Source organism: Salvelinus namaycush, chromosome 27 (assembly GCF_016432855.1).
Source record: "Salvelinus namaycush isolate Seneca chromosome 27, SaNama_1.0, whole genome shotgun sequence".
In the NCBI taxonomy this organism is placed as follows: domain Eukaryota; kingdom Metazoa; phylum Chordata; class Actinopteri; order Salmoniformes; family Salmonidae; genus Salvelinus; species Salvelinus namaycush.
In genome coordinates, this window is record NC_052333.1 from 8,543,238 (window position 1) to 8,565,500 (window position 22,263).

A 22,263-nucleotide genomic window follows, 5' to 3' on the forward strand; every position below is an offset into this window, starting at 1 on the left:
ATTGCATGTCTGATGTGTGAAAATGAGATAGCACTTTTTCAACAAAACCAGCTTTTAATGAATGAAAACCTTCTCCAGCACAATACAGATAGCAATTTCAGTGAATAAGTCAAGTATAGAGTAATAGTCATTAGAATGCAGTAGCTATGTGAACTCATTGCCCCAGTCTGAATACAATGGCAATACGGGCATTGCTCTCTGGAGAATGAAAGGCAACTTTGAGCCCCAGACTGCGGTAAAGTTTGTCTCATGTGCATCCAAAATAACCTGGAAAAGAGGAGAAAGAACACCCGCACTACCAGACATGGTCGATTTCACAAGCTCATGCCGCTAAGACTAATGCCCTTGTAAATCCCCCCTCCCATTCTCATCTCATCCACCGTCGTCATCCGATCTGCCGGGTTATGTGCTTTTTATCAGAAGGAACAAATGCTAATGGAAATGAATTGGCCTTCCTTAGACAAGACACGAAGTCTAACCATCTGGGTTTTACCTTTCCTGGCTTTCTATGGGGAGCCGACGCAAAAAGGAAGGCTCCTCTCTAGAGCAGAACAGAGGTTAGAGTGCTGATAAAGGGAGAAAGTAGTCCCCCTGTAGTACAGTTACATCTCACACGTCCTCTTGCTTTGGTATTTAAGCCTTCTCCGGCCCAGGTATCAAAGGAGTCCTCTGTCTGCTCTCACTAAAAGGATTTCTCTCTTTAAATGTTAAAAGATAATTAGACGTTTCTCTCTCTCTTTCATTATGGAGCGGCTGATCAGGCCGTTTGGAGAGATCTTTTCAAGGCAAACATTGGCCTGGAAAGCCTTTGAAAGCTGGTAATGTCTGATTTACATGTGCATAGGGAGGAAGCCCATTGGTTGCACTGGACTACTAGGGTTCCAACCCAAGGACTGAAAGGACTGTCCTCACTTCACTGTACAGTAGGGAACCTCGTACAGTAAAAAAAAAAAAAAGGAAGATTACCGTACTGTATATCAACGACAGTGGCAGTGAACCCTCTTGGGGAAAGTCCATGAGACTGTAAACACATTATACCGAACTCATTGACATCACTATTTTTATTTACTGTTTATTAAACAACATACAAATCCTTGAGTTATTCTTGATACGAATTAAAAATCGCAGTTTTATTTTTCAATACAAGACATAGTGATTTACTCCTGATACATCTCGACTTTCACTGTAATAATCTGTTTTGAATACGATGTGATGACATAAGAGCAAACACTCTCAGGTCTCCAGTGTCCTCTCAGATACTATTGAATATGATCGTTTGGTGCCCACATTGTAAATTGCCTATCAGCTGCAATTTCCAGAGCTCTCCATCACCATGAAGAATCAGACCCTATGACTAGCACATACCAGACAGGATTTATTCAAGTGGGGAGGGTATTGAATGTCTTTTTAATATATAGTGTCCCACACAGGCCTAGAATGAACCTGAATCATGATGTATCGTCTTTATTGTGCAGAGGAATATCTATGGACTGTATAATTTATGGACTCACCAACTGTAATGAACAGTATAGATACTTAGGCCTACTTATCTTTTGGGTTGTGGTGAGTGACATGTTCAACACCGTTTATGAAGGGAACACCTATAACGTATGATATATGCAGACAAGTCAAGATTTTATATCAATAGGCCTATAGATTATCTAAAAAGTACTCATGTTGCCTTTATGGTACAGACAGAGACCACTTTGTTTTGGGGGAAATTGTGTTGCACAACAGCACTGGATTAAACTTTTTATATATATCAAGGTCAGTGTAACAAGAACATCGTGCAATGCAACCACATTCCAGACTACTACAGTCTGTCAACTGTCTCATCAGATAGAGTCCTACTTTGTCCTGACCAATGGACAGACTGAACACTTCTAATAGTTGAATGTAGGCCTACATAGGCAAAAACTTCATTCATTTCAGGATTTAATCGTATAAACTACTATGTGTAATGGTGGTGTTTGGTTTGGTCTTGTGGCGCAGAAGATGCAGGTTCGATTCCCCGCTGGTTGGTACCTTGACTTGGATTGTTCTAAGCGAAGAAGAGGGGGTCAAAGGAGGGTGAAGTTGCAGGTGGTTCAGTGAACCATGCTTGAATGATGTGATACAGTATGTCCTTGCCTGATATCTGAAGATTTGCATTAGCTCTGTGAGTGAATGCTTTAGCTTGGCGAGCTAACAAAGTCTTGTGGTAATATAGTTCAATTTTGTTCACTGCCTCCAATTTCAGTGTGGGGTTTACTAACATCTTGTCATGTTGTTGCATTGCCCCTGGCTCTGATCTGCTTCGCTACTACTAGCCTTCTTGTCTATGTAGTACCCATCAAATGAGTGCTGACATGCGCCACCCCGAGGAGTGGAGGTCTTGAGTAACTGCCCTCCTTTATCGAAAACTGGTTGCTGGAGTCCAGTGTCGCCATATTGTCATCCCGAAGCTCTGAGAGGTAATATACTGTATATTTTAATCGATTTTACCAGCGTTTAATTGTCCTTTTTCACCTAGAAAACATATGAATGGTTAGAGTCATTATCGTCTCGTGGAATGGATGTGATAGCTTGCTAGCTAACTTACTGTGAAGTGAGTTTTTTCCCGGCCACGGCTTGCTAGTGAGCGGCTAACTTTAGCCAGTTAGCAAGCTATTTATTATCGTTGTGGCAAGGCGTAAACTGAGGCATCAGGATAGAAATGGCTATGAAATATCCTACTCACGTAGTTAGAATATAGCACATACTAGCTTTAAAATCACTAAATGTTGACATTTTACTGTAGGGATGCACTAGTTCGAGCTATGCTGGCTATGCTAGGCTCATCGACTAATCCCAGACCCAGACTTAAGCTAGGAAAACCTCAGGCCTGTGCGGCCTTGTGACCGTGCGGTTATCAATCAATGAAATGTGCTTTTTGGTAACGGTAACAAGAAGACCACTGTGATGGGCAATGATGGCCTTAAATGTGACTTTTAAAGATGTTACAATTTTTAAGCTATAGCTACTACCAGGAACTAACAACGCATTGGTGAATATCTAGCCATCCGGCTAACTAGTTGATGCTGCTATCAAGTAGGTAGCTAGCTACTAGTATCAACTAATATTGAATATAAATATATATTTAGGAATCTATTGATGAACTTTATTGTGTACTGTTGTAATCATTTAGTGCCTTGTACAGGTGAATGACCATCTCATCTAGCTAGCTAGTTGGGTTTACATTCACAGCTGACATTCTGATAAATGTTGAGTCAGTCTGAAGCTAAAGTAAAGAGGACATTTTGTTCGATAGCTACTGTAGCTAGCTAATTTATGCAATGTCTCTTGTTTTACTACTTACTACTGTTCAATTACAGTAATACAAATGTTTGCTTCTAGAAGCCATTAAATCATATGAGTAACAACTCATTAATTTATTGAATGACCACAAGCTTGGCGCAAGCTCTGGCTACATCTTGTAGCTAATTGTATTACAGGGGAATTATAGCAAGGTAACTAGCTAAGGTTAGATATCACATTTTAACATGTATTTTTTTTGTCGTTTAGCAGACGCTCTTACACAGAGCGAATTACAGGAGCAATTAGGGTTACGTGCCTTGCTCAAGGGCACATCGACAGATTTTTCACCTAGTCGGTTCTGGGATTCGAACCAGCACCTTTTCGTTACTTGCCCAACGCTCTTAAACGCTGGGATACCTGCCGCCCCATCTTTTGCAATTGATCTCTTTCTGTGTTCATACAGACAGAGTAACTTCTGATAGGAAAATTAAGGAAATGGAACCAAGGTCCACAAATGTAGCTAATATGTTAGTTATTACTCATGTAGACCTTCTTGAATTGGGCTATGTTCCAGACTCAATCACATTTTTGGGATTCACTTCTTGGTTTGCAATGGTAGCTGTAATGGTAGCTAGGACTAGCCTACATTTTCTGTATTGCCCCCACCAAATCCAGCTTCTATGAATCGAGACGGCCTTTACAGTTCAACCTTCAACTGGAAAGACATTTGATTTGATACCAAACCTCTCCTGCCAATATACCTTTCTCGCCCTGAGTAGCTCCTCTCCTCTCTACCTGGGCGGCGATATTTGTCAGCTGCTGTGTAGGCTAGGTGTACTCTCACGGATCATGTCTGCCATGATCATTAGGCTAATGCCCCTCTGTCTTTCTATTGATGAAACCCAGTTGTTTTACCATGCTATTTAGGACTATGCCTATTCAATAGTTTGATATTTAATTGAGACAGTCGGTTTCAAACTTTGAAAGAAAATTGAATGTAGCCAATGTTTTGATCTTGCCTAAGTCTCATACGGTACAGTCTAAAATACTGAGATCCCTTTGCATTGGTTTTTCCTTTGAATTTCTTGGGTATTTTAGATTTTGACTCCCTAGCTTTATATTTTCCCTTTTTAATCTACGAGGTCAACAAAGATCTGCCATTGAGTGGCTGACACATGTCTTGTGACTGGCTCTCATTTTGATAGAGGCATGTGACCTGAAGTTAGTTTAACCATGGTACTTACTGTTGAGCAAGACTGCTGACTTTAAGGTAGTGGAGGCATGGGTGATTGTTGGAAGGGGGGCTTTGGAATCTCTGGAATGGTATTCATTCCAAAAAGTTATGCTGCAAAACACAGTAGCTGTTGTTTCTGCTTCACCTCGTACAAATCAAATTTGATGTCACATGCGCCAAATACAACAGGTGTAGTAGACCTTACAGTGAAATGCTTACTTACAAGCCCTTAACCAACAATGCAGTTTTAAGAAAATACAAAAAAGTAAGAAATAAAAGTAACAAATAATTAAAGAGCAGTAGTAAAATAACAATAGTGAGGCAATATACAGGGGGTACCGGTATAAAGTCAATGTGCTGGGGCACCGGTTAGTCGAGGTAATTGAGGTAATATGTACATGGAGGTAGAGTTACTAAAGTGACTATGCATAGATAGTAACAGAGAGTAGCAGCAGTGTAGAAGAGGGAGGGGGCAATGCAAATAGTCTGGGTAGCCATTTGATCAAATCAAATTTTATTAGCCACATACACATGGTTAGCAGATGTTAATGCAAGTGTAGTGAAATGCTTGTGCTTCTAGTTCCAACAGTGCAGTAATATCTAACAAGAGTAGGAGAGGGCATAGCACACACCCTTGTGGGCCCTAGTGTTGAGTGTCAGTGAAGTGGAGATGTTGTTTCTTACCTTCACCTCCTGGGGGCGGCCCGTCAAAAAGTCCAGGACCCAGTTGCATGGGGAGAGGTTTAGACCCAGGGCCTCCATCTTAATGATGAGCTTGTAGGGTACTATGGTGTTGAATGCTGAGCTCTATGAAGTCAATGAACAGCATTCTTACTAAGCTATTCTTTTTGTCCAGATGGGATAGGGCAGTGTGATGGCGATTGCATCGTCTGTGGACCTGTGGACCTGTCTGCGCATGCTCTGAGGACTCGTTGCGTTGCGAGGGTTAACATGTTTAAATGTTTTACTCACGTCAGCCACTGAGAAGGAGGGGGGGGGCGCAGACTTTGTTAGCGAGCCGCGACGGTGGCCCAAGCACGCGTGTATTATCTTCAAAGCGGGCAAAGAAGGTGTTTAGTTTGTCTGGAAGCGTGATGTCGGTATCTGTGACGTGGCTGTTTTTGTAGTGCGTGAATTTCCTATAGACTCTGCCACATACGTCTCGTGTCTGAGCCATTGAATTGCGACTCCAGTTTGTCCCTGTACTGTCATTTCGCTTGTTTGATTGCCTTGCAGCGGGAATAACTACACTGTTTATGTTCAGCCATATCGCCAGACCTCTTTCCATGGTTAAATGCGGTGGATTGCGCTTCCAGTTTTTCACAAATGCTGCCATCTATCCATGGTTTCTGGTTAGGGTAGATGAGATGTTCTAAAGTCTTATGGCTTGGGGCTAGAATCTGTTTAGAAGTCTCTTGGACCTAGATTTGGCGCTCCGTTACCGCTTGCCATGCGGTAGCAGACTTGGTTGGCTGGAGTCTTTGACAATTTTTAGTGCCTTTCCCTGACACCGCTTGGTATGGAGGTCCTGGATGGCAGGAAGCTTGGCCCCAGTGATGTACTGGGCTGCACGCACTACCTCTGTAGTGCCTTGCGGTCGGAGGCCGAGCAGTTACAATGCACACGTCTCTGTTCATTTTTTCTATTTTGAGCCGGCTTTGGTGTTTGTTTGAGTGGAATGTATCTACTTGTTTCAAGTTTTGTATTTGAAGCCATTGTGTGCTATTGATATATTCTGAGGTTGTTAGTGTTTCCCTTTGTTGCAGTAACGACAGGTTGAATGCCAGTTAGGGTTGGGCGATGTTTATTAGGATAGTTTCAGATATCGAAGATTATTGATGGCCATTGTTGATGGTGACATCATCGTGATGTGACGAACGATGTTTAGCCTATTTCAACTTGACTGGCACCACACAGTAAAGAGCCAGCCCACAGCGGGGCCATGCCAAGTGGCCTATTCCTTTGCTATAGCCCGCATAACCTATTTTTAAAAATATGGTAGAAACAATTTACAGAATGCAAGAGAAGAATGTAAGCGGAGCTAAGATTTTCACTAAAGTGGCGCAAAATGTCCAGTCATTTATTTAAAAAAAAAATTCTCTCAATGTCGGATGTTCTAGGCCGTATAGCTAAAGCCTATTTTGTTTTTTATAGCGGACACTCCGGTGTCTAATTTTTTTTTTTTTTATGTTGTCTTTTGTCTACATTTGATATGAATATGACCTCAGTTTTCATACAGTAGGCTTTCTCCCACCTCATCCCACTCGCTACTTCATGATCAAACAATGCATTTATCTAACGGTGTTCGTAAAGTTCAGTTGTTTTTGAAGGACCTAGAAACATAATAGGACCAAGGTAATAATGAGCGGTAGAAAAAACAATAGCAAGATAGAAAAATCTAACGAGTAGTTTGAACAAACCTTACAGTTGAGCAAAGATTAGTGTATTATAAATTATACACGCGTCTACTTGCCGTTGTGACCCAAATGGCCAAAAGACAAATCTTACTGATTTAAAATAGTGTATCAAGAGCATTAAGACAAGTTAAAGTTATGAAGAGTATTTTCTAAATAGGTTATTCTAGTCAAATGTTTAATGTCCTAAAGTTGCAGCTTTCAAATGGGAACAATTGTGAAGGTCAGTCTACGGGTTATTCTGTATCACTGCTTTATTTTGAATGACAAGTATGACATGCAACAAGTCAAATTGAGCAAACAATATCAAGGTGTAAAAATCGAATGAGAAGTCGAGCTTATAAAATAAACTGTATGTTAGGCCTATTTCCTATTATTAGCAATGTATAGAACCTGCCTACAACCTATAGGAGCCTAGGCCTCATAAGAGAGGAAGATTAGGCTAAATGCGAATCATTGAATAATTATCCAGTTCTGGGGACAGCAGAGTTGTCTCTGCAGCCAGGCCCTTCATGATTTACTGTTTAAAGGCACAGTCAACCTAGTGTATGTAAACTTCTGACCCACTGGAATTGTGATACAGTGCATTATAAGTGAAATAATCTGTCTGTAAACAATTGTTGGAAAAATTCCTTGTCATGGACAAAGTAGATGTCCTAACCGACTTGCCAAAACTGTAGTTTGATAACAAGACATTTGTGGAGTGGTTGAAAAACAAGATTTAATGACTCGAACTTAAGCGTATTTAAACAACTGACTTAAACTGTATATGTGAATGTTATTTTTGCACACATCTAGCCTTGATCGCACTTGATCGATGTCTACTATAGTGGCCACTATAATAGGGCACAAATAGAATCCCTGTTTGTTTCATTCTATTTCTACTTTAAGATGTTTTCTCAAGTGTGATATTTAGATGTGTGTGGTCACAAGCGTTCTATTATAAAGGCTGTCATGGCTAACTGCAATATTTGTGTATTGTTTTTTCTCAAGACTTGAGTCATTTGCAGTTAAGTCTAGGCAACAAATAACATTGGATTGCTTTCTTTAGCTGTGAGTTAAAACTGTAACTTAAAGCTCTCCTGAAGTTGCACAGGATTTTCACAGCATTCAAGTTTGTGCTCAGCAGACCTGAAATTTGCCCAGTGGTGATTTTTTTTGTTGTCGTTGAGGGAACATCGATCATCATGTATCTTATTTATCCAACACAACTATCACACGCGCACAGCATACAGCGCCTATTTTGAGTGGGATTTCTCCTGTAGCTCCTCAGCTGGTTGCTTCTGGAGTAATACATGTGCTTTCATTGCACAACAATTCTAAATGCAATCGAGGGTTAGAAACTTGGTGCCCGCTTAAAAAGAGCTACTATTTTTATTTCTCAACTGGTAATTGAAGCGCACCTCCCATTCACCATTCAAGTGCAGGCAACAGGCTATCAGCAAGTCACCCACCACTTTACAATGTGAGCTGAATGCAGTATGCATTTTGAAAACATGCTTAATTGTTTGAAACCTGAATGTTTTATTTCATATTATGAGGCCTTGCCATGCTTCAAAGTAGCCTATAGGCAAAATCCGACCACTTGCGTTTCAAGTTTGGGGAAGCTTACAATTTATCCTACTATTTCTACCGTTCTGCGTGCCAGTGAGTGATTTTCATATGCGCGTTTCCGTGGAATAGTTTCATTTCAATAACGATTTTGTTTCTCAAAATCATTGTCACATGGTTAATCATAAAAAGCTGAATTAAAAGGAAAAAATCGAAAAGTCAACTAAAAAGTCAACGAAAAGTCAACTTTGATCCATTGGTGGCTAAAGAAATGAGCGCATGGAACTCATAGCCTATATGCAGGCAAATGCAGCAGTAGGCCTATAACTTCCATTGCTCTTTCACACCGAGGATTGGTGATTATCGAGGGGGAGATTGTTAGTAAGCCATTTGAAAAATCTTTCCATGTCGAATTTGGTCCGTGGGTAGTTTTATTTGATCCACCAAGTTTTCTGAGCTAAAAAAAAAAAAAAACTAAAAAAAGAAAGAAAATCAGCTCCAAGTGATTTTTTTGGTGAAAATCTTTTCCCAAGTATTTCCACGCATAATGGACAAATGTAAGCAAGGTTTGAAATTATGTTTTTGTCAAATATATCTGTTTGGGTTTCTTGTGGTCAATTTGCAGTCTTCAAATGATTTATAAGTATGTTCCGGCGCCCCGACCATCTGCTCAAGAAAACAACCAGGCTGCGGCTGAATCTAGTTGATGTTCTTTAATATATTATAATTCGCAATGCATGATTTAAAATAATAAATAAATAAAAAACATACAAACGTCTACATTACCGCGTAGCAGTCCAGGTACTTCTATACGCGCTCCAACGACATCAGGACAGAGAAACCAGACACATGCTCACAAGTGGTTGTGAACTCTGCAAACAACCGTTTCCCCTCCGAGATGGAGAACGGTAAATGAATTAACAGAAATGAACGGAACCAAATTACAGGGATTAACATTACATGTAGTATTGGTGACATATGAAATGGGGAATACATTTTTTTTTTAAGAATCAAAGGGCAAATAATTCTCACAATGAAACGATGAATGTTCAAGAATTGGCGGGAGACAGCTCAGCCATTCTGGAGAGAGACTCGCCTATATCTTCGCAGCACACCCCTCCCCTTGTCTCAACATTTTAAATTATACTTGAGACATTATCTTCACATATTTTAGACAGGAGTAACTATATAATATTCCTATTGGAATATGCCATTTCTCTCCTGTTCTATTGGTTTTCATATCAACTTTCTTTCGTTGTCCTGAAGCCAAAGTCACAATCCTAGTCATGTTAGCAACCCATTCATCTTTAGATTCTTTCAAAGTTTCTAACAGAGATTTTCATCTGTCACATATGGAACTGCTATAAGGTACACTGTTTTAGAATGGCGTTTTCCCATGAATTGCATTTTGGCAAATGTTTGAATGTCTTTTTATTGGCTGCTTCATTACGCTAATTGTTCTGTTAAGATGCATTACAATAATGTAAATGTGATTTTGGAGCATACCGTGGGTGGACGACCTCATGGATTCTGCACCCAATACATATGGGTCCAGTAAATGTCTCAAATGGCCGGTAACTTAAAATCTTCACGGTCACGTTGTCCGGTGCCACATGTTCCTAACGGATAACCTGCAGCATACATCAGTTCAGTTTGCTTCTAGCAGAACTCAGCTAGGCGAAACAAAGACCTTAACTTGAAAAATTAGCTTGAAAAAAGCGCAGTTTGTCCCTCTTGAGCCACCGTAGCAACAACATACCCAGTAACACTTCCTCAAAATGGGCAGAATTAATCAAGAAATCTGTAAAAAAAAAATATATATATATATTTTGCCAAGGAGATCTTAGTCGTGCAATTTTACATCTAAGATGTTCGGTGCAGTATTTCTGAAGTGAAAAAAATTGCATGAAATCTAGTCGTTGAATGACAGCAAACACTTAATTGAAGAATACCGTCCATAGTTCCTACTCCTGGGAGTAGTACTATTGAGCAATCACTGACGACGGTGTGTAGACTTCGGCTACCGTAATTCTTCAATTTTTTTGTGTGTATGAACAGCTGGGGGGAAAAACCTGCCATAGACCAAAATGAAAAGAAATTTCACAAAATGTTTTGACTGGGAAGCTAAGCTCAAGACTGTGCTACTCCCCTCCTCCCACCTTTTTAAAATGACATTGGTAGCCTCCCAGTTACCATAGTGTCAACACCTCGTAAACAGGTGTTGTGTCTAGTTGCCTGGGGAACACAATGCATTCATTCTGTTGCTAGGTTAAATGTTGCGTTAACAAAACTTGTATGTTTTTTATTTTGCCTATATTTAGGCTAGAGGCCATGTTTTTCCCCGTTTATTGATTCAGAAGCTGAAATCCAATTGCCTCAGAGTAGGCCCAGTCAAATTTCCTGCAAAATAAAAATGTTTCCAGAGTAACTGCCCACATGGTGACCATTTGGAATAAGAGGCTGAGGCTCTAGGATAGGCTGTGATGACGACAACACCCTGGTTTCATATCGCTCAACCTATAATTGATATTATCTGGAGTCTGGACTCAATGTAGGTCATAGGATTCATTATGCCTTTAGCCATGTCGATGCAGCCAGTGAAGTGCATCGTGGGAGTTTGGCGGCTTCGCCACATTGGTCCATCCATGTTAAAGCGTGTGTGTGTGTGCTTCTCTCTCTGTCTTTTTAATGAATTTCTATGATCTTCTTTTCTCCCCCGCCCGACCCTCAGGTCCTGAGGAGAGAGCCTTTGCATCCACCTGAAGATGTCTGGCCCGGTCACCAGCCGATCCCGGGTTTACCCCGATGTGAACACACAAAGACCCCGGGAGTACTGGGACTACGAGTCACACGTTGTAGAGTGGGGGTGAGCTGAGCTAGTCGTCAAGCCATCTGATTGGTCGGTGGCGGCAGCACCACACCTTTACCCCATTCGGTGTTAGACACAGCAGCAGGACCAAAAAATACCTTTATTTGGGGGGGGGGGGTTCACAAAATGTAATGCATAGAATGGACCTTTGGAGGAAGGGTTGTTGACATATATTTGTCATGTGTATATAAAAGCATAATTGACCATCATTTTTGAGGAAACACCAGAACAGAGACTTATCAGGGTCAAGTTCAGCAGAGCTGGGCACAACTGTGTGGAATTGGAATGTTCAGATAGAAATATATGAAGTAGAACAATCTCTGAAATGTAGAACAAGGTGTCATGTGGGCTTTATTCGTGACATTTATATCTGTAACATTCCACAACGTTTGCCTACTGAACATGGCCGTGGTGCGTTGCAGGTCTAATCTAAAACGTGGAATGTGCCAGCTTTATCATCAGGTATCAGTGTTAACTATCAGTTGGGGGAATCAGGGCTTATCTGTGTTAACATTGTTGTGAATATTACTCATTGTTATCTTTGTCTGTCTCTCCCTCAGGAATCAAGATGACTACCAGCTGGTGCGAAAGCTCGGCCGGGGCAAATACAGCGAAGTGTTTGAAGCTATCAACATCACAAACAACGAGAAAGTAGTCGTCAAAATACTCAAGGTACTGGCGCTGGACTTCACCCTAAACACCCAGTGTGTTTCTTTCAAATATATGTTTTGAATGTTTGTTTTTTTACCCTTTATTAAAGACCGTTGGGAACAGAGGGGGAGACGGGCTTGTGGGAGTAACAGTGGGAAGGCTGGAGTCGGGTGGAGCGTGTCTCTGTTGGGGGTGGAGCGTGTCTCTGTTGGGGAGAGACATACATACATACTACCTCTAGACCACAGGCTCTGCAACTCAGACCCAAAGTTACTGAAGCTCTGGATGGGCTTCACTAAGAGATTGACAGCTAGTATTTTACCTGTTATTTGGCCTATGACTGATGATTATGTATGGGCCATATAGCAGGGTTCCCCAATAGGCGGCCTATTTTAATTGTTGGACATTAACGACTGTAAATTCTCCAGGAAATCAGCTCAAAGTGATCCCAAGTATTCCCATGCATAAATAGAGGCAGATGTGATCGTATCCCAATGTAATCCAGGTTTGAAATGATTGTTTTTGTCAAATAGGCCTACTATATCTGTGTGGTCAATTTGTAGTGTTCTGTCCTCCCGACTCAAGAAAAAATTTGCCTGCTGCTGAATATAATCTGGAACCCCAGCCCTGTACCGCTCACAGCATAGTATATCACAGAAGCTCTGTCAAACATTCTCTTTGCACCAATCTCTCGGTCTGTTCTTCTCTCGTGCTCAACAGCCAGTAAAAAAGAAGAAAATCAAGCGAGAAATCAAGATTCTAGAAAACCTGCGAGGCGGCCCCAACATCATCTCACTTCTAGACATCGTCAAGGATCCAGTGGTCAGTTTCATCAACCTACCAATAATACATGCCATCATGCTGCTCGGTACATATCATATGACATTTTGGCTACCACTCTCGCTGAAAATCCAGATGAATCTGGTATGAATCTGCTATTTAATGGTGGTTTATACTGATCATATTTGGTCTCTTTTTCAAAAGAAATTGTATGATATTTTTTTTTTTTGTATTGCAGTCTCGGACTCCAGCTCTGGTCTTTGAACACGTCAACAACACAGACTTCAAGGTAAGAAGAATCACAGTTAATTTTTATCCAGTCAAAATGGAAGCCGAAGCTTTGACCACATGCCTTCCCTCATGGTAGCATTCTGCTGAAATGTCTTCAGTTTTTCTTCTCTTTTTGCAGCAATTGTATCAAACGCTATCCGACTACGACATACGGTTCTACATGTATGAGATCTTGAAGGTAAGACCCCATTGTTGTAACCTATAACAGGTTGTGCCTCCCAAATGGCACCCTGTTCTATATATAGTGAACTATAATGGAATATGGTGCAATTAGGGACACCGTCTGGGTGATTGAGACTGGAGCTTCTGCAATCCCCCCTGATTTAAAATAGCGTTATGTTGTTCAGGACTTCAGCTTTAAGTCGCAGCACTATAGAGTTGGCCGATTTATTAGGATAGTATCAGATACCGAAGATGATTGGCGGAAATTGTCGATGGTGACGTCATCGTGATGTGACAGATGATATTTAGCCATTTACAGAATGCATGAGAACGATGTAAACGGAGCTAAGATTTTTTTTTTTTGCTGTCAGTCCGGTGTCTAATTATTTTAAAAGCTGAATTTTGGCTAAAGCCTAATCCCTCCCCACCCCTGCTGTTGCTGAGGGCCTCTCGCTCTTCACCGTGGCAATCAGGGCAGGCGAGGGAGAGGCGACTCATATGGAGGAGACGTGTTAAAGACGAGGATTTATCTGTGGACAGGCCTGACACGTCGCGCCTCTCTCTGTGCTGCCAGCCACAACCCATCTCCAGCCCGTGCTCAGCACAACCCATCTCCACCACGTGCTCAGCACAACCCATCTCCACCACGTGCTCAGCACAACCCATCTCCACCACGTGCTCAGCACAACCCATCTCCTAGCCCGTGCTCAGCACAACCCATCTCCTAGCCCGTGCTCAGCCCAACCCATCTCCTAGCCCGTGCTCAGCCCAACCCATCTCCTAGCCCGTGCTCAGCACAACCCATCTCCACCACGTGCTCAGCACAACCCATCTCCACCACGTGCTCAGCACAACCCATCTCCTAGCCCGTGCTCAGCACAACCCATCTCCTAGCCCGTGCTCAGCCCAACCCATCTCCTAGCCCGTGCTCAGCCCAACCCATCTCCTAGCCCGTGCTCAGCCCAACCCATCTCCTAGCCCGTGCTCAGCACAACCCATCTCCTAGCCCGTGCTCAGCACAACCCATCTCCTAGCCCGTGCTCAGCCCAACCCATCTCCTAGCCCGTGCTCAGCCCAACCCATCTCCTAGCCCGTGCTCAGCCCAACCCATCTCCTAGCCCGTGCTCAGCCCAACCCATCTCCTAGCCCGTGCTCAGCCCAACCCATCTCCTAGCCCGTGCTCAGCCCAACCCATCTCCTAGCCCGTGCTCAGCCCAACCCATCTCCTAGCCCGTGCTCAGCCCAACCCATCTCCAGCCCGTGCTCAGCCCAACCCATCTCCAGCCCGTGCTCAGCCCAACCCATCTCCTAGCCCGTGCTCAGCCCAACCCATCTCCTAGCCCGTGCTCAGCCCAACCCATCTCCAGCCCGTGCTCAGCACAACCCATCTCCTAGCCCGTGCTCAGCACAACCCATCTCCTAGCCCGTGCTCAGCACAACCCATCTCCTAGCCCGTGCTCAGCACAACCCATCTCCTAGCCCGTGCTCAGCACAACCCATCTCCTAGCCCGTGCTCAGCACAACCCATCTCCTAGCCCGTGCTCAGCACAACCCATCTCCTAGCCCGTGCTCAGCACAACCCATCTCCTAGCCCGTGCTCAGCACAACCCATCTCCTAGCCCGTGCTCAGCACAACCCATCTCCTAGCCCGTGCTCAGCACAACCCATCTCCTAGCCCGTGCTCAGCACAACCCATCTCCTAGCCCGTGCTCAGCACAACCCATCTCCAGCCCGTGCTCAGCACAACCCATCTCCAGCCCGTGCTCAGCACAACCCATCTCCAGCCCGTGCTCAGCCCAACCCATCTCCAGCCCGTGCTCAGCCCAACCCATCTCCAGCCCGTGCTCAGCCCAACCCATCTCCAGCCCGTGCTCAGCCCAACCCATCTCCAGCCCGTGCTCAGCCCAACCCATCTCCAGCCCGTGCTCAGCCCAACCCATCTCCAGCCCGTGCTCAGCCCAACCCATCTCCAGCCCGTGCTCAGCCCAACCCATCTCCAGCCCGTGCTCAGCCCAACCCATCTCCAGCCCGTGCTCAGCCCAACCCATCTCCAGCCCGTGCTCAGCCCAACCCATCTCCAGCCCGTGCTCAGCCCAACCCATCTCCAGCCCGTGCTCAGCCCAACCCATCTCCAGCCCGTGCTCAGCCCAACCCATCTCCAGCCCGTGCTCAGCACAACCCATCTCCAGCCCGTGCTCAGCCCAACCCATCTCCACCCCGTGCTCAGCCCATCCCATCTCCACCCCGTGCTCAGCCCATCCCATCTCCACCCCGTGCTCAGCCCATCCCATCTCCACCCCGTGCTCAGCCCATCCCATCTCCACCCCGTGCTCAGCCCATCCCATCTCCACCCCGTGCTCAGCCAGGAGTATTTATAACACAGCTGCTCCTCACGTGGCTGCTTTTCAACTAGCGATAGGAAAACCACTATGCCTGAGACTTCATGAGTTTATTATTATTCAGTTTACACTGTAGCCTGTATGGATGGATAAAAACCTGCAGGTTTTATAATTATTTTAATAGCATTTCCCCGTTGACTTGATCCCTGAGGACAATGGGAATATACTGGACTTTTGTTTGTCCTCAGCATCTTTCTTGTGAAGACACCTGATGTTTAAAATAAAAAGGCTCTAAAAATGGCAGTACTATGGACAGTTTTCACTTAGGTTTGCTGCTCTACAACAGCTCTGTCTCAGAATAGTGGTAGCAGCCTTGTTGATTCCTCCTGCCAATCATGGGACAGAAAGCTGCAGTACTGCTGCCTGCAGATCTCCAGGAGCAGGGTTGATGAGAATCACTGGCCTATAATGTTCCCGTTTCATCTGCTTTTCAGTAGGATTATTGTATGTAAAACTATACTACTTTATTAATAAAAATCTGTTTTAGTGATGTATAGTGTGTGTAGGGTCACATGCTGCCGGTGGGAAAATCATTACACCACTGATGATAATACCCAATAGGTGTGTTAGCCAAGTGTTTTCCATTATGTTTTGGTCACTAGGACTTAATGCAGCCATAAAGATGACTGGCAAGGTATTTCTCCCCACTTAATTGGCTGGAATACGTTAGAGGGACCTGTTATCCACCTGTGAGCACCGTGGCTATGTTCTGGGCTGTGCTCAGTACGCACAAAACGGAAGGAAACGCTCACAAACTGGGAGGTACCCTCTGAACTTGGCCGTTGAGAAATGCTTGTTTTTTTTGTTTTCCGTTGCAAAACGTTTCTCCACAGTGTGCCGTAGTGAACGTGAGCCAGTTGTCAGCTGTTTCTCCTCTCTGTTCCCACCCTCAGGCTCTGGACTACTGTCACAGTATGGGAATCATGCACAGAGACGTCAAGCCACACAACGTCATGATCGACCACGAACACAGAAAGGTACTGGCCTATCTCTCCCTTTTCCCTCCCTCCTTTCTCTGCTCTGATTGGCTAATGTACGTGTGGTCACAGAGACCAACTTATGCGCGGAGTATTGCCTGACAGTTTGCTGCTGTTGGGTTTAGTTGGTTCACAAAGCACTCTCTCATCTGTGATTGGTCCAATTGTGGCATACAATAAATTTAGCCAATCGTTGACTAGCGTGTGAGTGTTTAACCACCACAGTAGAAAGCTCAACATTAATCTTTCCCCAATAGAGAACTACTCAGCACAACCCCTCTGAGGGGTCTAATGGGACCTTTTCATTCACTTGGTAGGATAATTCATGTTGCCTCCTGAGGTAAGACAAATTTCAGAGATAGTCTTTGGTTTATTTTTCTAATATGATATAAAACATGAATCATATTTTTTTACTAAGGTTCGGTCCCCCATTGTGACTAGTAAACAACATAGAAATCTAATAAATTAATTGATAATATATCTGATTCTGTATACACAAATGACAATTCATGCACTCCCCACACACACACACACACATCTGCAAAATGTTTTGGCAAAGTCCTGAGTGTGTTGATTTAATCCATTCTATATGAATATTAGTCCTGGCTGTTGGATTCTAGTAATGTTTTCAAACTAACTGGATTTCATCTTCTGTCTCCTAGCTTCGCCTTATAGACTGGGGTTTGGCAGAGTTCTACCACCCTGCTCAGGAGTACAACGTACGAGTGGCTTCCCGGTACTTCAAGGGTCCAGAGCTGCTGGTCGACTACCAGGTCAGTCAGGCGTCGTGCCCCATTGAACACGGCCCTGTTTTCTCAGCTTTCTTCTAAAGACGATATACTGTATTCCTACTGCATGATCTGGGGAACAATCGACTCAGTCGTATAGCTATGGTTCTTCTTGGTTTACTTTTGTCCTCAGAAGATTGAATTAGATGCATCTGTTCTGTACAATGTAGGTTTATGCCACATTTTATCCAGGAAATAAATCATGCAGTCAGAGCAGATGTCATTTCACATCTGCCCAGAACACCGTCCTGAAAAACCCCCACTCAAAATATAAAAGGGATACTTTTTTTTTGTTCTATTAAAAATTCACCTCAATAACCTACATAATTCTACTGTCTCCTTTTCCTTGACTTATTCTGTGGTCCGATGTTTTGATACCATTCCCTGTTGACTGTCCCTGTATAGATGTACGACTACAGTTTAGACATGTGGAGCTTGGGCTGCATGCTGGCCAGTATGATCTTCAGGAAGGAGCCTTTCTTCCATGGACACGACAACTACGACCAGGTGAGAGCTCAGCCATCCTATCAAATCAACCAAACTATACATCAATCAATTGTATTGTATTTGTTTATAGATACTTTAGTTTATTTAGTAAATATTTTCTTAACTCTTCATTGTTGTTAAGGGCTTGTAAGTATTTCACAGTAAGGTACACCTGTTGTATTCGGCGCATGTAACAAAATTTGATTTGATTATAACGTTACTTTATTGTCCAATGGCATGTCTGCTGCTTTATCCCCTCTGATAGACAACTAGTAGTAGTGGTTCTAGTGATGTTCAGACAGCTGGGGCTGCCCTCCATTGTTTAATGCATGTCATGTCCCGTTTGTTTTGCAGCTTGTACGGATCGCAAAAGTCCTGGGCACAGAAGACCTGTATGACTACATTGACAAATACAACATCGAGCTAGACCCAAGGTTCAATGACATTCTGGGCAGGTAGGTTGGTCTCAAATCGCAGAAGTTGTTAGTGTTGCGTCTGTCTGTCAGTTTGAGCATGAGAAGGCGTAGAATCACAATGACTAGTTATTTTGGATGCAGTGTGATTTGTAGATCAGCGATTCTGCGCATTCCAACTGCGATAGTCAATCTAGATCAGAGATTCTGCGCATTCCGACTGCGATAGTCAATCTAGATCAGAGATTCTGCGCATTCCGACTGCGATAGTCAATCTAGATCAGCGATTCTGCGCATTCCGACTGCGATAGTCAATCTAGATCAGCGATTCTGCGCATTCCGACTGCGATAGTCAATCTAGATCAGCGATTCTGCGCATTCCGACTGCGATAGTCAATCTAGATCAGCGATTCTGCGCATTCCGACTGCGATAGTCAATCTAGATCAGCGATTCTGCGCATTCTGTCTGACCGTGAGGTGAGGCTGTGTCCATGTTGTGTTCTGTCTTTGACCGTTTAGTATGTTTCCCAGGCATTCCCGTAAGCGGTGGGAGAGGTTTGTCCACAGTGAGAACCAGCACCTGGTCAGCACTGAGGCACTGGACTTCCTGGACAAGCTGCTGCGTTACGACCACCACGCCCGCCTCACCGCCCGGGAGGCCATGGAACACCCCTACTTCTGTGAGCTCCACCTCTTAAATAACATACATACTTAACATGCATGGTCAGAGTGGAGGCCATTGATTCCTCCTACTTCTGTGAGCTGCGAGGCATTCCTACCTTACTATATATACATTTCTTCCCATTGTTCACAGGAATGTATTGAACTTTTTGTGTCTGAAATATCTGCTGCATCTCTGTGGCCTTCTGTTTGCTTATCATTCATGGGCTTTTCTGTCATTCTCTGTCTGTCAGACCCCATTGTGAAAGACCAGGCGAGGATGGGCTCTATATCAGGGCTGTCGACTGGTTCCACCCCAGTCAGCTCCTCCAGTATGATGACAGGTAACAAACACGGGTCCTGATGATATGAGGTGTCTGCAGGGGTCAGTATGTTGCTGTTCTGAGGAGATGATTCTACAGCTGGCCAAGGAGGACTGTTAATTATAGAATAGTATCAGTTCTTATGTGATCATTTTCTTCTTCCTCTGACTCTGTTTTCCTCCTCTTCTCCAGGCATCACTTCCATGTCCTCGTCGCAGCCCCTGGCTAACGTGGCGGGCTCTCCTGTGATCTCTTCCCCCAGTGCTCTGGTCACGCAGGTCCCAGCTGCCGGGGCCCAGCCCTGAACGGTGCTCTCAGCCTGGGGCCCGGGACGGACCCGCTGCCCTTGTCTGGGACGGCCTACCAAGCCCTCAGAAGGTCCAGGCAACAATCATTTTTATGTTGAGTATAACAAAGAGAGAGAAAAAAAAAAGATTAGGTTCCCCTTTTTTCTTTTTCCATACAATAATTATATATTGAGATCCGGGCGCACAACGAGAGACAGAAAAAAGAAGATAAAACAAACATTACTTGCGTCTGTGTCCGGATAAAAACAGTAGCTGCGTTCTTTCATAATGAGTGTCTAGAAATGCAACTACAATGTAGAAATGAAGCAAAATGGATAATAAAATGTATTTTATATGTCCCTAAAGTACTTTTGTTTGAGGTGGTTTTCTATGGGCCAGAGGTTATCATTTTCTAATCAACCGTTAGTGGTCACATGAAATGACTCATGGGCTGCATGTAACACTTTTTGTTTGTTAAATACATTTCTTCTGTTGGTCATATAGTTTCAACATTGAATTTCTCTCTATAGAACGACACCCCCCGGTAGTTATTTTCAATGTTATGTAATGTTTTTATCACGAGGCATTTTCACAATGATTATGCTTGTTATTTAGTTGTGGCTATTCAAGGCTCATTGAACAACCATTTTGTACAAGAGTTAAGGCGACATATGACATTGTGTTTATAAAATGTATTCAATAAGCCCATGTTGTTGTTTTTTACTATCCAGTGTAGTTTACTGGCTAGTTGAGACTTCACTGGCTCATTTTTTTACTACATGCGGTGTGTAGTTTACGAGACCTCTCTCCCAGTTTTACTAAATGAGTTGTTTGAAGCTGAGATGGAAAATGGAGACAGTCCAGTTGGATAAATGATCATAACCTTAGTCTGCTAGTTTCTTACCTTCTGGAAACGCACCAAGATTAATTATTGAATCTCCTTTTTTTTTGGTACAATTTGAATAATTAAACAACCATGTAAGTATATATCAATGAGCCCAGGAATGGAATCTTTCACTCCGTAGGTAAAGGGTTATCACGAGTTCCAATTGAGATTAAATGGATTCATAAGAGTAAGTGATGTTGAGGCTGCAGCTCAAACAGTGGGTGAAGAAGAGTTTGCACTCACTACTGTAAGTCTCTCTGGATAAGTGTCTGCTAAATTACTCAAATGTAGGACTAGGGTTCAGTATCTGTCGGGTGGGGAAATTAAGGGTTGTTCAGAAGGGATTTATAACCTGAACTTATCCAATAAGTATTTAATTTTTTTAGCAAAACCTTATGCTTTGGTGTACCCTACTGAATCATTACCCAGGAGGCCCAGTAGATTTGGTTATGCAGAAATCACTCAGCCATTAACTGGTTGCGATAAAACAAGTATAGTGTAGAGAATAATTGTCCCATCTCAACCGCTGTGAAATATTTTGTTTTGAACCTGGTGTACAATGCAAAAATGTCACTTAACAGGAAGCAGATCTATAATTCACATTTCTATATGAATTTGGTCAGGTAGCCCAAAAAGTGACATATTGCAGCTTCGAGTGGAAAAGACCTGGCACACTTGAATAAGAATATCACATTGAAAAGACGTCTAGATGCACAAAAGTTGGATTGTATTCAGAGCTGGCTGAACACTTCAGGTGGTGGTCAGGGACACATTGCTGATTTCTCCTCACTCTGTGATCAGGTTACTGAAACCACATAGTGGCAACATCAATACTCCGCCCGCAAGTCTGCAGTAAAGGTGTGTTGTCGGAGCAAGAGGGACCTTTTTTCATGCCTAGCTTTTGAGGAATGTGTTTTGTGGCTTCATAAATGCTAGCCAGCAAGCTTATTTAGAAAAACTGTTTTTGTTTAGCGGTTAGCTGGCTACTGCTATCAAGTTGTCAGATTTAGCCTACAGCGTGGGAAAAGGGCATCTAGACACATTTAAATATAGGTGTAGATGCATGACGTGTTCGGATTTCCATAAGCTGCATAAACTGTCAAGTCTAGACATGGCGTTACAGTTGGGGGGCGTTCAACAGCAGCAGGGATTTCCATGCAGTGATGGGAGTCACAAGGAGGATATTGTTGTAAGTCTTCTGATACAGATCTCCTTTACTGGAAGAGAACACTCACAGATCTCACTGGGTCTGTTCTAAATAGCACCCTATTCCCTATATAGTGTCCTACTTTCGACAGGGTGCCATTTGGGATACAGCCTGGGAATCGAAACCAAACCGTTTGGATTCTCTCCCATCTGGGGAAGGGAAACAGGGCCCAGGAATCACAGGGCCCTGGTCCTGCTGAAGTGGAAGAATGGAATATGAGCGTGGGCCCCTACACACAGTAGAGACTACCAAATTTGAGAAAGGGATTCTTTCATCCAATCAGTTATTTTACTCATCTACACCTAAACATGTGGCCAAGATCAGGGGACATGTTAACACCAGGTATAAACAGGGCCCTTGAAAGCCCTTTCCCTCAGGTCAATCCCCCTTTAAGTCTTGAGGTCAACCCATAACTCAAAGGCACCATCTACTTAGTAAAAATACCGGTTTTGCCTTGTCATACTCTGATAACATTTTTTAAAATTATTAATACAGCTAATTATACCATATTTTGGATCGAGTCCATCGAAGTTAAATCCACACCCTGTAGTTACTCATTACGTCCAGCAGGTGGAAGCATTTCTTGGAGTAATTAAAGTAGTGAGTCAA

General features: G+C 43.3%; 1 protein-coding gene across 3 annotated transcripts; it reads left to right on the forward strand.

Moving 5' to 3' along the window:
- The first annotated feature begins 2,373 nt into the window (after positions 1–2,373).
- Positions 2,374–20,265, forward strand: LOC120022434 (casein kinase II subunit alpha-like). 3 transcript variants are annotated; one of them, XM_038966326.1, is made up of 13 exons: positions 2,374–2,453; positions 11,207–11,341; positions 11,905–12,016; positions 12,716–12,919; positions 13,014–13,064; positions 13,185–13,244; positions 16,521–16,604; positions 17,267–17,377; positions 17,798–17,899; positions 18,233–18,333; positions 18,823–18,971; positions 19,206–19,295; positions 19,467–20,265. In XM_038966326.1, exons 2-13 carry the CDS (start codon positions 11,241–11,243, stop codon positions 19,577–19,579), a joined length of 1,278 nt encoding a protein of 425 aa, XP_038822254.1. In that variant the 5' UTR covers positions 2,374–2,453; positions 11,207–11,240; the 3' UTR covers positions 19,580–20,265. The 3 variants fall into 3 exon arrangements, with proteins under 3 accessions (XP_038822254.1, XP_038822255.1, XP_038822256.1); XM_038966327.1 differs by having other exon boundaries at positions 12,716–12,817; XM_038966328.1 differs by lacking the exons at positions 2,374–2,453; positions 11,207–11,341; positions 11,905–12,016 and having other exon boundaries at positions 12,799–12,863.
- The last annotated feature ends 1,998 nt before the right edge of the window (positions 20,266–22,263 follow it).